The sequence below is a fragment of the Hylobates moloch genome, unplaced genomic scaffold (assembly GCF_009828535.3).
Source record: "Hylobates moloch isolate HMO894 unplaced genomic scaffold, HMol_V3 SCAFFOLD_18, whole genome shotgun sequence".
Taxonomy (NCBI): domain Eukaryota; kingdom Metazoa; phylum Chordata; class Mammalia; order Primates; family Hylobatidae; genus Hylobates; species Hylobates moloch.
Window position 1 is genome coordinate 6965192 of NW_026652293.1, and position 12086 is coordinate 6977277.

At 46.7% G+C, this 12086-nt stretch overlaps 1 protein-coding gene across 3 annotated transcripts; it reads right to left on the minus strand.

Annotated features, from left to right (window-relative positions):
* Positions 1-131: 131 nt before the first annotated feature.
* On the minus strand, positions 132-5289 carry IL24 (interleukin 24). 3 transcript variants are annotated; one of them, XM_032136651.1, is made up of 6 exons: positions 5249-5289; positions 3625-3814; positions 2783-2845; positions 1500-1658; positions 1107-1181; positions 132-215 (listed from the first exon to the last, which is right to left on the minus strand). In XM_032136651.1, exons 1-6 carry the CDS (start codon positions 5287-5289, stop codon positions 132-134), a joined length of 612 nt encoding a protein of 203 aa, XP_031992542.1. The 3 variants fall into 3 exon arrangements, with proteins under 3 accessions (XP_031992542.1, XP_031992541.1, XP_031992543.1); XM_032136650.1 differs by having other exon boundaries at positions 3625-3817; XM_032136652.1 differs by lacking the exon at positions 1500-1658 and having other exon boundaries at positions 3625-3817.
* Between the last annotated feature and the right edge of the window lie 6797 nt (positions 5290-12086).

Sequence of the window (12086 nt, forward strand, 5' to 3'; positions counted from 1 at the left end):
ATCCTGGGCCAAGAATGGGACCCATGGCCAAGGGCGTGAAGTGTCCAGTGAACAGCATAGGAAAGGAGACTGTTTGAAATGACACAGGGAACGAACCAGTGCCAGGGGGAGGGAGATCCTGGTCTAGACATTCAGAGCTTGTAGAATTTCTGCATCCAGGTCAGAAGAATGTCCACTTCCCCAAGGGCTTTGGTCAGAGCTGCTTCTATGTCCAACTAAAGGGAAAGAGGGTTGAAGGTCAGCCATGTTAGCTATGAGAATAGTCTTTCTTCCAACCTGCCATGCCTAAAATAGACCTGACTCCAATCCAAGGGACGGGTCACCTTTGGGATGGCCTCTGATGAGCCCACCTGCCTGTCACTTTTCCTCCATCTACACATGTTTATCTGCTTCAGGAGTGAGAACAAACAGGCTAGTGAGTATCAGTGGGCAAAGAATAAGGGAAAGATGTATGGCACCCCTAACAACAGGAACCACAAACTGCAGTATGGGGTGGATATGGCCCACCATCTGAATCCACTGTGCAGGTGAAATGAGCCCAGGTGGCCCCTCTCCATGAGATGTTATTGCTCTTCACCATTTATTTAAAGGCTGATGCATCTCTTCCTCAAAAAAAAAAGTGATCAAAATCATTTATGTTTTGAGGGAGGCTGGGGATGAAATTCGGGTTTTCTTTGTTGTCATAATTTTGGAAAAGCAAAAATAATTTCCCATAATTGTTTTTCACACTAGACCAGTTGAGCATCATGGAAAATACTGCAAATGTGTATGGGGTGGGGGTAGGGTGTCTCCCTTCTTTCTCCATCTCTTCTGACTTCAGTTGCCCAGCTCGAATACCTACAAAACACAGGGAAATTTCCTCTAGTAAAATCATCTTGTAGGGAAATATAAAAGCACTTTAACTTGAAAACTGGAAGAAAAAAGACCACTTAGTTTACGATGATTCTGCAAATATACCTGTGCACCTGCTAAGTCAGGGGGCTTTAGGGCAAAGCTGATGGTGTCCCCTGCATTACATTCTGCATTGGGTCTCTGAGGAGCCCTTGTGTGGTGGTTCAGACTAGTCCATTCTGCTGGATGGGCAAGCTCTCAGGTCTTGGCCTTACCTGTTTGAATGCTCTCCGGAATAGCAGAAACCGCCTGTGTGCACTGTCTCTGATGGAAAACATCTCGTTTTCTTGCTGTATAACATGGGAAAAGAAGTTGTGCCAATTTTTAGGTAGGAGCTGGTGATGCCAAAGGGCCTCCCAAAGCCTGAGAGCCCAGGGCTGAATCCTGCATCCCCAAGGCAGCCAATACCAAACTCCCACCTTGTGAAAGGGGCTGCCTCCTTTAATTCTCATAGCAATCCTGCCAGGCGGGAGTGATCATCCCCATTTTACAGATAACAAACTGAAGCCCAGGGAGGTGGAGTACTTTGCAGAAGGTCACCCAGCAGATTGGAAGCAGACCTAGACTTGAACCCAGAGCTGCCAGTATCCAGAGCCTGTGCTACTCACACTGGGTTGCAGTTGTGACACGATGAGAACAAAGTTGTTGGCCAGAGTAGAGAATGACTTCAGAGTCCTGACTTCAACTGTTCTATTGTGGTAGGTTTTGAAAACAGTTTTCAAGTAGAACTCCAGCAGGGTGTGGACAAGGTAACAGCTCTCAGCATCCTGGGGAAGGTCTGGGTCACTGCTGAGCCAAGGCCTCTGCCCACCCTGACCCCCTGAAGGAACAACCCACATACCACCCAAGGCAAGATAAGCACAGCAGAGATAGGGATCTTCTAGAAGGCGATGATGAACCTTAGATCTGTAGGAGCCTTCAGGGACCATGGATAGCAGCATCTTTGTTTGAGAGGAGGAACCAAGACCCAGGGAGAGAAATGACCTGCTCCAGGTCACATAATCAATCAGTGGCAGACGCAGCCTAGCTCCCAGGATTCCTGACTGCCCATCTGGTTAATACTCTTTCTTCTATGCCACATGGCCTCTTTAACAGCTATGGGGATATGATGGACCCTGAAAAGGGCTTGAACTTGGACTTGGTGATATAGAGTTGGCTGGAAAATGACTGAGAACAGAAGAAATGAGGAGAAACTACTATCTCTGGACACAGCAATTACACTCTAGCCCCCTCAAGCTCCTGAAGTGCCACATCTTTCAGGGCTCAGGGCTCAGTAGGTTTGTGCCCACTAGATGGGTGATGAGAAGATGGTGACCCATCCTTGATAACATACTCTACCTGATTGTGGTGACAGAAAAGATGAATCCTTTTGTTAGGTATTATTTTAAGTCATGAGCTCACTTTGCAAACAGAAAGGAAACATGTCTCCAGGTTAGGGGTCAGCATAGAAACCGGCTCTGCAAATATGTGCTGCTTCCCTGGACCCCCTAAATCTATCCAGTCTGTGAGATATCAAAGGCCAGATGGACCAAAGGAGGACCCAGGAAAAAGGACCCAGAGAAAAGGATGAAAACGGAAGACAGGACATGAACCTGAGTAGATGCCGATTGGGCCTACACAAGTAAAAGAGAAATATATAATTCTCTGGCTAAATGGAGAAAGATGTTTACAAGCCTCCACCCTCCCCATCTCCCAGTACCACTGCACACACATACCACATAGCAATAACCTCAGACACTGACTTCCCTGGCTCACAGCCTGGCCCTGTCTTGTGTAAGGTCAGTCCAGGGAAGAAGTGAAGGGCTTTCATCAACCTCCCCTAAGAAAGCCTTGCACTCCCACCCACAGTAGACCAGTCCCACAGAGGGTGGTGTCCCCGAGGTCTGATTACCGAGATGTTCTGCAGAACCTCCTGCTGCAGCAGCTGGACACTCGTGATATTATCCTGAGCTTGCTTTGCAAACAGAAAGAAAAGACATCTCCAGGTTAGGGGTCAGCATAGAAACCAACTCTGCAAATATGTGCTGCTTCCCTAGACCCCTAAATCTATCTAGTCTGTGAGATCTCAAAGGCCAGAGGGACCAAAGGAGGACCCAGGAAGGGCTGGGCTGAGCTGGCCTATGGGGAGGAGAGACAAGGTTGCAGCCACGAAAATGACTAAGCTTGGCACCCCAGGAGCAAATGGAGTCCCAGGAGTTCTTCTTATTCTTAGATCCTGAACATAGATTTGATAAGGAAGCTGTTTGATGCCTCTGGTCATTTGAGATGGGAGGAAATAAGCCTATCTGCTTTAAGAACCACTATGGGCAGGATTTTGGCTCCATATTCCATGTGGTGAGGAAGCAGGATGTGAAGGAGGACAGCCTGCACCCCAGAGCTGCCTCTTGCCCTTGGAGCTTCCTCTGCAGCCCAGCCACTCATTCCAGTTCTCAGATTTAGAGCTGAAGACTCCATTAGGGACGAAGCCTGGATGAATCTAGCTCTCTTCATGGTTTCGCTTGGGCACTGCTCATTTCACTCGAGGCTGCCCACATTTTTTCTGAGCCCCAGTTTCCTCATGTGTAAATGGGGCTTGTGGTGCCTTTTGACCTCATAGAGTCATTATATGGGAAACTGGAAACTGATTAGCAAGCTGTGAAGGACTCCAGAATCATAAAATAGCATCCCCTCGCCCCACTGGCCCACTGCCCCCAGGAACCCCCGCGACGGGGTCCAGAACAGCACTTTACTCACCAGAGTGTCTTTCACAGCCCAGAAGGCTTCCCACAGTTTCTGGGGAACAACCCCCTTCACTTGGCAGGGCCCAAATTGGAATTCTTGGCCCTCGGCCCCTGGTACCTGGCTCCAGAGAAGCAGGGTAAAACCCAGGCAAGGGAGCGCAGCCATCTGCATTTGAGAGGCCGTCGGAGGGCAGAAGGGTCTGCTGAAAGAAAGGGAGGCAGCCTGTGAGGCCGGCCCTCTGACCCAGAGTGACATGCCCTGGGAAAACGCTTTGAGGGTCTCCCCGGGCCAATCTCGAGCGCTCTCCAATGGGAAAGTTGAGACTATTGCAAACCGGCAGCCTTGCTAGGGTGCACTGGGTGTGAAGCAGGGGTCTTTCTGCCCCTCAAACTTAAGGCCGCTCATCTTGCCATCTGTCCACCTGCTCTTCCCCACCTTGCCCATCCACACCCACACGCCCTGCACCTCCTCCTTCTCCATCGCAGTTCTCTCTAGCCTACAACCTACGAGTCAGAATTTGACCCAGAAGAGTGGAGAAATGGGAGGTTCTAATGTGCCATGTCTGGGGAGCCCAAACCCAGGAAAACAAAGAGCTGAACTAGACATGTGCTTATCCAAGTTCTGCCTGAAGCCACCAGGCACACATAGGCAGGCAGGTCTTTTTCTCCTCCCTAGGAGACGGCTGTCCCTCACTCCTCATCACAAGGGAGCGAGGGGTTAATCCTGGTCCCAGGGAGGGGCACAGAGGGCAGGTCAGGGTCACACACAGACTATGCCACCTCCACTAATCACTCATTCTTGAGTCTAAAAATTCACTTTTTTTAGTAACCAAATGAGAGAGGCATCAGATTTCCAGATGAATAATCTCTAAATCCTTCCTCTGAAGTGCCAGTTGGGAAGGACTGTGTGAAGAGCCTCCAAGCTGGGGAACCTAATGCCATTATGTATTTATTATAACTGATGCAGAGAATTTCTTTCCCCCTGCCTTCTTTGCCCTTTGTCCTTTCCCTCCCTCTCTCCCTCCCTCCTTACCTTTCTTTCTTCCTTCCTTCCTTCCTCTCTCACTCTCTCCCTTTCTCACTTTCTCCGTTTCTTTCGTACTTCTTTACACAATCATTTAAGAACCTTTTCTTACTCCAGGCACTGGTCTGACACCTAAAGAAACTGCCTCCCACCCCTACACCGGGAGGAAGACCAGAGAAGACTCGGTTCTGCTGGCACCGGGGCTAGGGAGGCGGCGACCCCTGGGTTACGGGTCACAGGGGACGGGAGCCATGCTTCAGCATCTCCCTCAATGTCTTTTCATTCTGCTCTTTCAAACTGCACAGGCTTTTTTTTTTTTGACAGGATTTCACTCTGTCACCCAGGCTGGAGTGCAGTGGCATGATCTTGGCTCACTGCAACCTCTGCCTACCAGGTTCAAGTGATGCCCATGCCTCAGTCTCCCAAATAGCTGGCATTTTTGTATCTGAAAATATCGAAAACACATGCCCAACTGTTTTTTTTTTTTTGTATTTTTAGTAGAGACAGGGTTTCACCATGTTGGCCAGGCTGGTCTCGAACTCCTGACCTTAAATGATCTGCCCACCTCAGCCTCCCAAAGTGCTGGGATTATAGGCGTGAGCCATGGCTCCTGGCTAAACTCCACAGGCTTTGCAGCCTCTGTTGAAAATTCATCTCTCAGTCTCGTGTTGCTCCTGGCCTTCCTCCCATGCAGCCTCAATTCTCCTTGGTGTTAAATTGGCGAAAGCAGCTCGTCACAGTCATGTCTTGTCCCTACATCAACACTCAAAAAAATTGACTTCTGCTGTCCCCGCCTTGACCCCCTTTCACAAATAAAGTAGAGGTCTAGTCCTTCAAAGAAAAGTAACCAAGAATCCCCCATGCTCACCTCTGGTCCTGTAAGTGATGCTTGAGGGCTGGCTGCCTGAAGGCAGCTGGTTCTTTTTACAGAAAAGAAAAGTTAGACAGGCACCCTCACCATTCACCAATCAGAAGCGTAGCTGTGGGTAGAAGGTTCCCATCCAGCCATGGAAGTCGTTTCGGAAGTAAAGGTTTGCAGGCAAGCAAGGCTTTGTGGAGATTTGGGTATATATATGGGGGCTGAGGGGGGAGGGGTGGAGAGGAAAATGAAGGAGGTGGAGAAAGGGAAATTGGTCATGCTTTCCTAGAGAATTACTTCATTGCCTAGTCACCCATCACTTTAAGACAATAGAGCGATGGGGAAAGCAGCCCCTGAGGTGAGATGAGACCTGGGTTTGAGTTCAGGCTCTACCACTGGCTGTGTGGGCAGGGGCAAGTCTCTTAGCTTCTCTGAGCTGCAGTCTCTGCATGTATAAATTTTTTAAAAATCTGTGCCACCTCCCCCCAAGGGCAAGTGTAATAAACAGATGCAAAAACAACACAGAGGTGCTTGATAAACTCTGTACACATGTAAATACATTACTACTGTGCAGCATACACCAGTCTCCTTCCTGTCAAAATAATTCAATAATGATGCCCTATTCATGCTGGGACAGTAGTCCACAGCGAAGAAATAACCTGTAAGTACCTCTCCTTTAATCCATCAGGGCCAGGAAGTTGAGGAGTGTTTCCTGACATGCAGCTACCCATGGTCCCTAGGGTTACAATCACTCAACCAAAATGTGCCTCTCCTTAGGTTCTGGAAACCAGGAAGAATAAGGAAGTGTATGCATAGACAAGCCCAGAAAGCTGGGAAGCCTGGTGCTCTGGTGGGCTAGTCTTGGCCTGTGTGGCTCTGAACCACTCAGGGGACACAGACAGCATGATGTGTCAAGAGTGCCACAGAAGTCAAGAGCTCTGACCCTATCTCCAGCTAGCAAGGCACTCAGCTCTAGATTCTACCATGTGCCCAGTGAGGGCATCAAGCAGAGCAGTGTTTCCCAAAGCACAGTCCTCAGACTCTATGCTTGAGGAATTCTTGTCTTGCAAGATCCTCCATGAAATAGATGAATCCTAATGAGGTCAGTTAGAGAGCCCTGGCATGTGCTAGCCCGTCCTGGAAATGTCTGATGCTTCTTAACTCTGTTTAATCCAGCATTTCCCATAACTATTTGCCCACATCCTTGAGGAATACATTTTGGGAATCAGGGATTGGCCAACTGTAGGTCACAAGCCAAATCCAGACTGCCACTGCTAAGCTGAGAATGGCTTAACCTTGCGACCTAAGAGTAGTTTTTACATTTTTTAATGATTGGGGAAAAAATCAAAAGAAAGACATTATTTGCAGGTTTCCGTATCCATAATAAATAAAGTTTTCATGGGGTCACATATGTTTGTTGACATATTGTTGCTAATTGCTTTCGTGCTACAGAGGCAGAGATGAGTAGTTGTGACTGAGACCATATGGCACACAGAGCCTAAAATAGTTCCTATCTGGTTCTTTACAGGAAGAGTTTGCCCAACCTGGGTCCAGGCATGGGAAACGGGAGTAGGAGTATGACGTGGGGGACAGGATAACTGCCTCCAGCTCAGTGGAGATGAAAGAAAAGAGGAGAGTGAGTAGAACACACCCTTGGCAGACTCTTCCCAATCTCTCTGGCACCAACACCCCCTCCCTCCATCTCATACTCAGTGTTGTTTATTTTCTTAAGCAAACGAAATACTCCTTTGCAATCCCTGGCCAGCAGTCTGCTCGGCTATAGCGGCCACCAGCCGGAATCCTTTGTTCCTGGAGGTCCCGAGTCTTACCCTCCAATAGTAGAAACAGCCCCACAGCGCACTCTCTTCCCCCGCTCCCCCCTTCCCACCATGAGGATTTAGGGCATTACCAAGAACCCCTAACTAACTACTATGAGATAAAGATGTCAAGAGGCAGTGATGAGACAGAAAAGAAGACCAGGTGAGAGTGCTGGAGTAATAGGTGAGTGGGAGGCAGGAGACAGCTAAAGCAGGAAGCTGAGAGGGAAAATGAGCCCCCGGGGCAGCTGAAATCCTAGACTACTGTCTGCAGATAGGCGGGGAGGGCAGGCAGGTGGGATGAGCTGTTAAAGGGCAGGCTGGAACAGAGGCATGAGGTCATGGATACACCTTGGCTGGCCTCAGGATACACCTGGGATCGTTGAGTAGCTCACTCTGTCTGGGGAAGGAATCATGTAACATGGATAGTTCAGGCAAACATGTGCCTGGACCTCAGCCTCCGATGAGCTTATCATAGCATTATTACTTGAGAAGGAAGGGCAAGGAGAGCCCCTAGGAACCTTGGCCCAACATCACTTGAAAATCTAGTTATGAGCGCAAGCTTTGGAGGCAGGCAGACCTGGGTTCAAAAGGTGATCGAGCCACATATGAGCCCTCTGAGCCTCACCTTCCTCACTTGTGAAATACAGTCCTCATAAGACCATGAAGATGTGATGACCTGCAGCTTTGCTCACCAAGTGTGGCCCATGAGCCAGCAGTAATAGCATTATCTGGGACCTTGTTAGAAATGTACAATCTTGGGCTGGGTACAGTGGCTCACGTCTGTAACCCCAGCACTTTGGGAGGCCAAGGTGGGAGGATTGCTTGAGCCCGGGAGTTTGAGGTCCTCCTAGGCAACATGGCAAGACCCTGTCTATAAAAATAAATAAAAATTAGTTCGTTGTGATGGCACATGCCTGTGGTCCCAGCTACTCGGGAGGCTGAGGCAGGAGGATCATTTGAGCCTGGGAGGTCAAGGCTGCAGTGAGCCATGATCTTGCCACTGCGTTATAGCTTGGGTGACAGAGCAAGACCCTGTCTAGAAAAAAATAAATAAAAGTAAAGTAGAATCTCAAGCCCTTCCCCCAAAAAAATGACTGAATTAGAATATGCAGTTTAAGAACCTTCCAAGGTGATGTTTATGTTCATTAAATTTTGAGAACCATCAGCATAAAACACACGAAAGATTTAATTCAGTGTCTTCTCCGTGGTAAATGTTTAATAAACAAGAGCTCCGGATGAAGGGAGGAAGGACTGGTTTAGGGGATCTCAATAAGGTGACTTCATACTCAGGGGACACTGGGCAACGTCTGGAGACATTTTTGGTTGTCATAACTGGGAGGTGCTATTGGTATCTAGTGGAATGGGCTGGGAATGCTGCTAAACATCCTATGGGGCACAGGACAGCCCCTCATCACAAAGAACTATATGACCTAAGGTCGATAGTGCTGAGGGTAAGAAACCCTGGATTAGAAGGAAGCAGTGGCTATGGGGGAAATAGCTGGAATAGGAACAGAGGAAGAGAAGAACATGACCTTTATTGGGAAGGGAGGCAGTAGACTGATCAGATGATCAGGGGAATGGGAAAAACAAGGTGACAAGTTGGAAGGCAGTGCCCAAAGGCCACCAGGTGGAAACAGTGGGGAGGCCTGGCTCACCAGCCCACCTCTGGGAAAGCCCCAAGTCTCAGACTTTAAGAGGTTGAAGGAAGTGGGGCTGGCCCTTTTGTCCAGATTCATGTATTTTTATCCAAACTCTTTCCTAGACCAGACCAAGGTCTGAGGCTCTGCTAACCTCTACAAAAGGGTGGAACTTGGGGAGTTTTACAAAAATGTTGGGTGGAAGAAAAGTTTATCTAAAGATAAATCTTCACATGCAAGACCGTTTTTTTTTTTTCTCCAAAATACTCCTTATTAGATTCAGAGGTTTTATTCTAATAATCTCATTCCATCTCTGTCCTGTATATCTCTCTGCAGAGCCTGAATTTCACATTTGAGAAATAAATATACTCATATTCCCCCTACAAAGTCCTCTAAACCTAAAGGGAGAGAAAGGGACTGAGCCATCATGGAACAGAGTTCCTTCTCCACTTCCACTTCTGTGTGAGGCAATAAAGAGCTCACTCTTAAACTCTTAAACCTGAATCTCCTCTCTTTCCGATGGATGCAAAGTCCCTGGAAAACAGAAGTAATTAGCATATTAATTAGAATTTCCTAAGAGCAAAAAGATAAGAGGAAATTATATCATCATTTTTCTTCCAGTGAATTGAGTTTAATTTTCATTCGAGAACAGATTTTTATCTTCCCATTTGGCTGGGAAATGCATGTGGTAATGGATGTGGGATAACCAGGACATTTGTTAGCTCTTTTCCCTGAGTTCGTTGCAGTCATTCCAGGAGCCAATATCCCACTGGTTGATCTCCTTAGACTGGCATTCTGTTGTTCTTCCTCCTCCTTGTGTCATTCGTGTAATAAGTGATTTATTTTTATAGGCATTTCAAGGGATGAGAGTAAACACAAACATAAATTATTCTTACATCTATACAGCCTGCTTAGAGCTATGCAAAATATTTCCAAGTGATTTTTTTCATTTGACACTTACTGTGGACTTTTGAAATAAGGAGGGCAGATATTATTATCCTTACTTTACAGACTAGAAAGCTGAGAATCAGAAAGGTCAAGTGATTTTCCCTAGGTCACATAAATAAATGACATAACCAGGCCTAGAGTGCAGGTCTTCTGGCTTTTGGTCCAGTATTCTTTCCCCGGTGCCACGCTTCCAAGCAGTTTCTCAATCTTTAGTACATTCATTCATTCATTGAACAAACATTTCCTAAGCACTTACTGAATGGCAGAATAGAGTGTACGAAAAATAAATTACTATGAAAACATTCATGTAAAATGTCCAGAAAAGGCAAATTTATAGAGACAGAATATAGATGAATGGTTGCCCAGTGCTGAGAGTTAAGGATAGGGTAGGTGGGAGGAACGGGAGTGACTACTAAGGAAAACAATGTTTCTTTGGAGAGTAACAGAATGTTTTGAAATTAGATATGGTGATGGTTGCACAACTCTGTGTCTATATTAAAAAAAAATTGAACTGTGCACTTTAAACAGATAACCTATGGTGTGTAAATTAGATATTTAAAAAGCTATTTTAAAATAAATTAAGACACAGTCCTTGTACTTTAATGACTCAGTAGAGTGGAGACACACTTGCAAACAGATAAATGGCAACACTGTGTCATGGGTACCGCTATGGTTTGAACATTCCCTCCAAAACTCATGTTGAAACTTAATCCTCAGTGTGGCAGTATTGAGAGGTGGGACCTTTAAAAGGCGATTGGGTCTTGAGGGTTCTGCCCTTACAAATTGACTCATCTATTCATGGATTAATGGATTATCATGGGAATGGAACTGGTGGCTTTATAAGAAGAAGAAGACAAAGCTGAGCTGTCTTACTCAGCCCCCTTCCCATATGATGCTCTGTGCCACCTCGGGACTCTGCAGAGTCTCCACCAACAAGAAAGCCCTCACCAGATGTGGCTCCTTGACCTTGGACTTCCAAGCCTCCATAACTATAAGAAATAAATTCCTTTTCTTTATAAATTACCGAATTTCAGGTATTCTGTTATAAGCAACCAAAAGCAAACTAAGAGAGGTGCTATTAGCAGAAGGATGGAGCCTGTGGCAACAGCAAGGTGAGGCAGAATCTCCCGCAGTGCTGGCAGAGTGCTGGAAGGTGCGGGAAGGCTTTCCAATGGAAGTGACATTCGATCTGAAGTTTGAAGCCTGAGTAAGAGTTCACCAGCAAAAATAAAGCTGGGAGAGGTGCTTGCTGGAGACCCTGGTAGCCTCCACATTCGGCATCCACATAGTTACTGGACAGGGCCAAAGAGAAGGTGGTTCTGGTAGCTGCTAGAAGAGAGAGGACCACTGATTGTTCTTTCGTGTAATAATTCATGGAAATCAATGGGAACAAGCTATGTAAATACAACTTCAGGGCTCCCAAAGGGACCTAGGGTGCTACTGACCCCACAGGGCTGCAGACAGGAATGGGGAGGGGAGAAGAAGGGCCAGGGTCTCAACTTTCTAAGCCAAGCCTTCTGTACAATTGCAGGAAAAAGAACCGCAAGAGAATGCCAGTTCTGAACTGCAACTGCCTCCCAAGAGTCAGGATCCTGTACCTCCCACAACCTGTAGAACATCAACTTTGAGTCACAAGGACATGAGTATTCAAATAAATACATGGCGTGGTACATGTTGGGGAAATGGTAGCTACAGAGTCTTCTGAGTAGATCCAGGTAAAGGACTGTGGTTCATTTCCCGTGTCACCCTGCCCCCTGTCTCATATATCCAGGGTTGCTTTTTTTTTCTGAAGGAGAATTTTTTAAAAAGGAAGAAAGAGTGGAAGAAAGGAAAAAGGCTTTCGTGTGAATGAAATAACATCCCATTCTCAGGAATTAATCAGAATCAATACAGTAGACTCCCCTTATTCATGGCAGACATGTTCTAAGACCATTGATCAGTGGATCATGCCCAGTAGATGCCTGAAACTGCAAATAGTACCAAACCCCATGTATCCGATGTCTTTTCCTGTACATACATATCTATGATGAAGTTTTAACACAGAAAGAGATTAACAAGAATAACAAATAGTAAAATAGAACAATTATAACAATATGCCAGCGTCACTACTCTTGTGCTGTGGGGCTGTTACTAAGTAAAATAAGGACGACTTGAACACAAGCACTGCCGTACTCTGACTGTCGGATG

Excerpts from the sequence above, each read along its gene's own strand:
- IL24 (XM_032136650.1), bottom strand. The coding sequence starts at position 5,289 with ATGAATTTTCAACAGAGGCTGCAAAGCCTGTGGAGTTTAGC. Across the intron at positions 3,818-5,248 it reads CAAAGCCTGTGGAGTTTAGC|CAGCAGACCCTTCTGCCCTC; the intron begins CAGGAGCCATGG and ends CTCCCTTTCTTT. Across the intron at positions 216-1,106 it reads TCCGGAGAGCATTCAAACAG|TTGGACATAGAAGCAGCTCT; the intron begins GTAAGGCCAAGA and ends CTTTCCCTTTAG.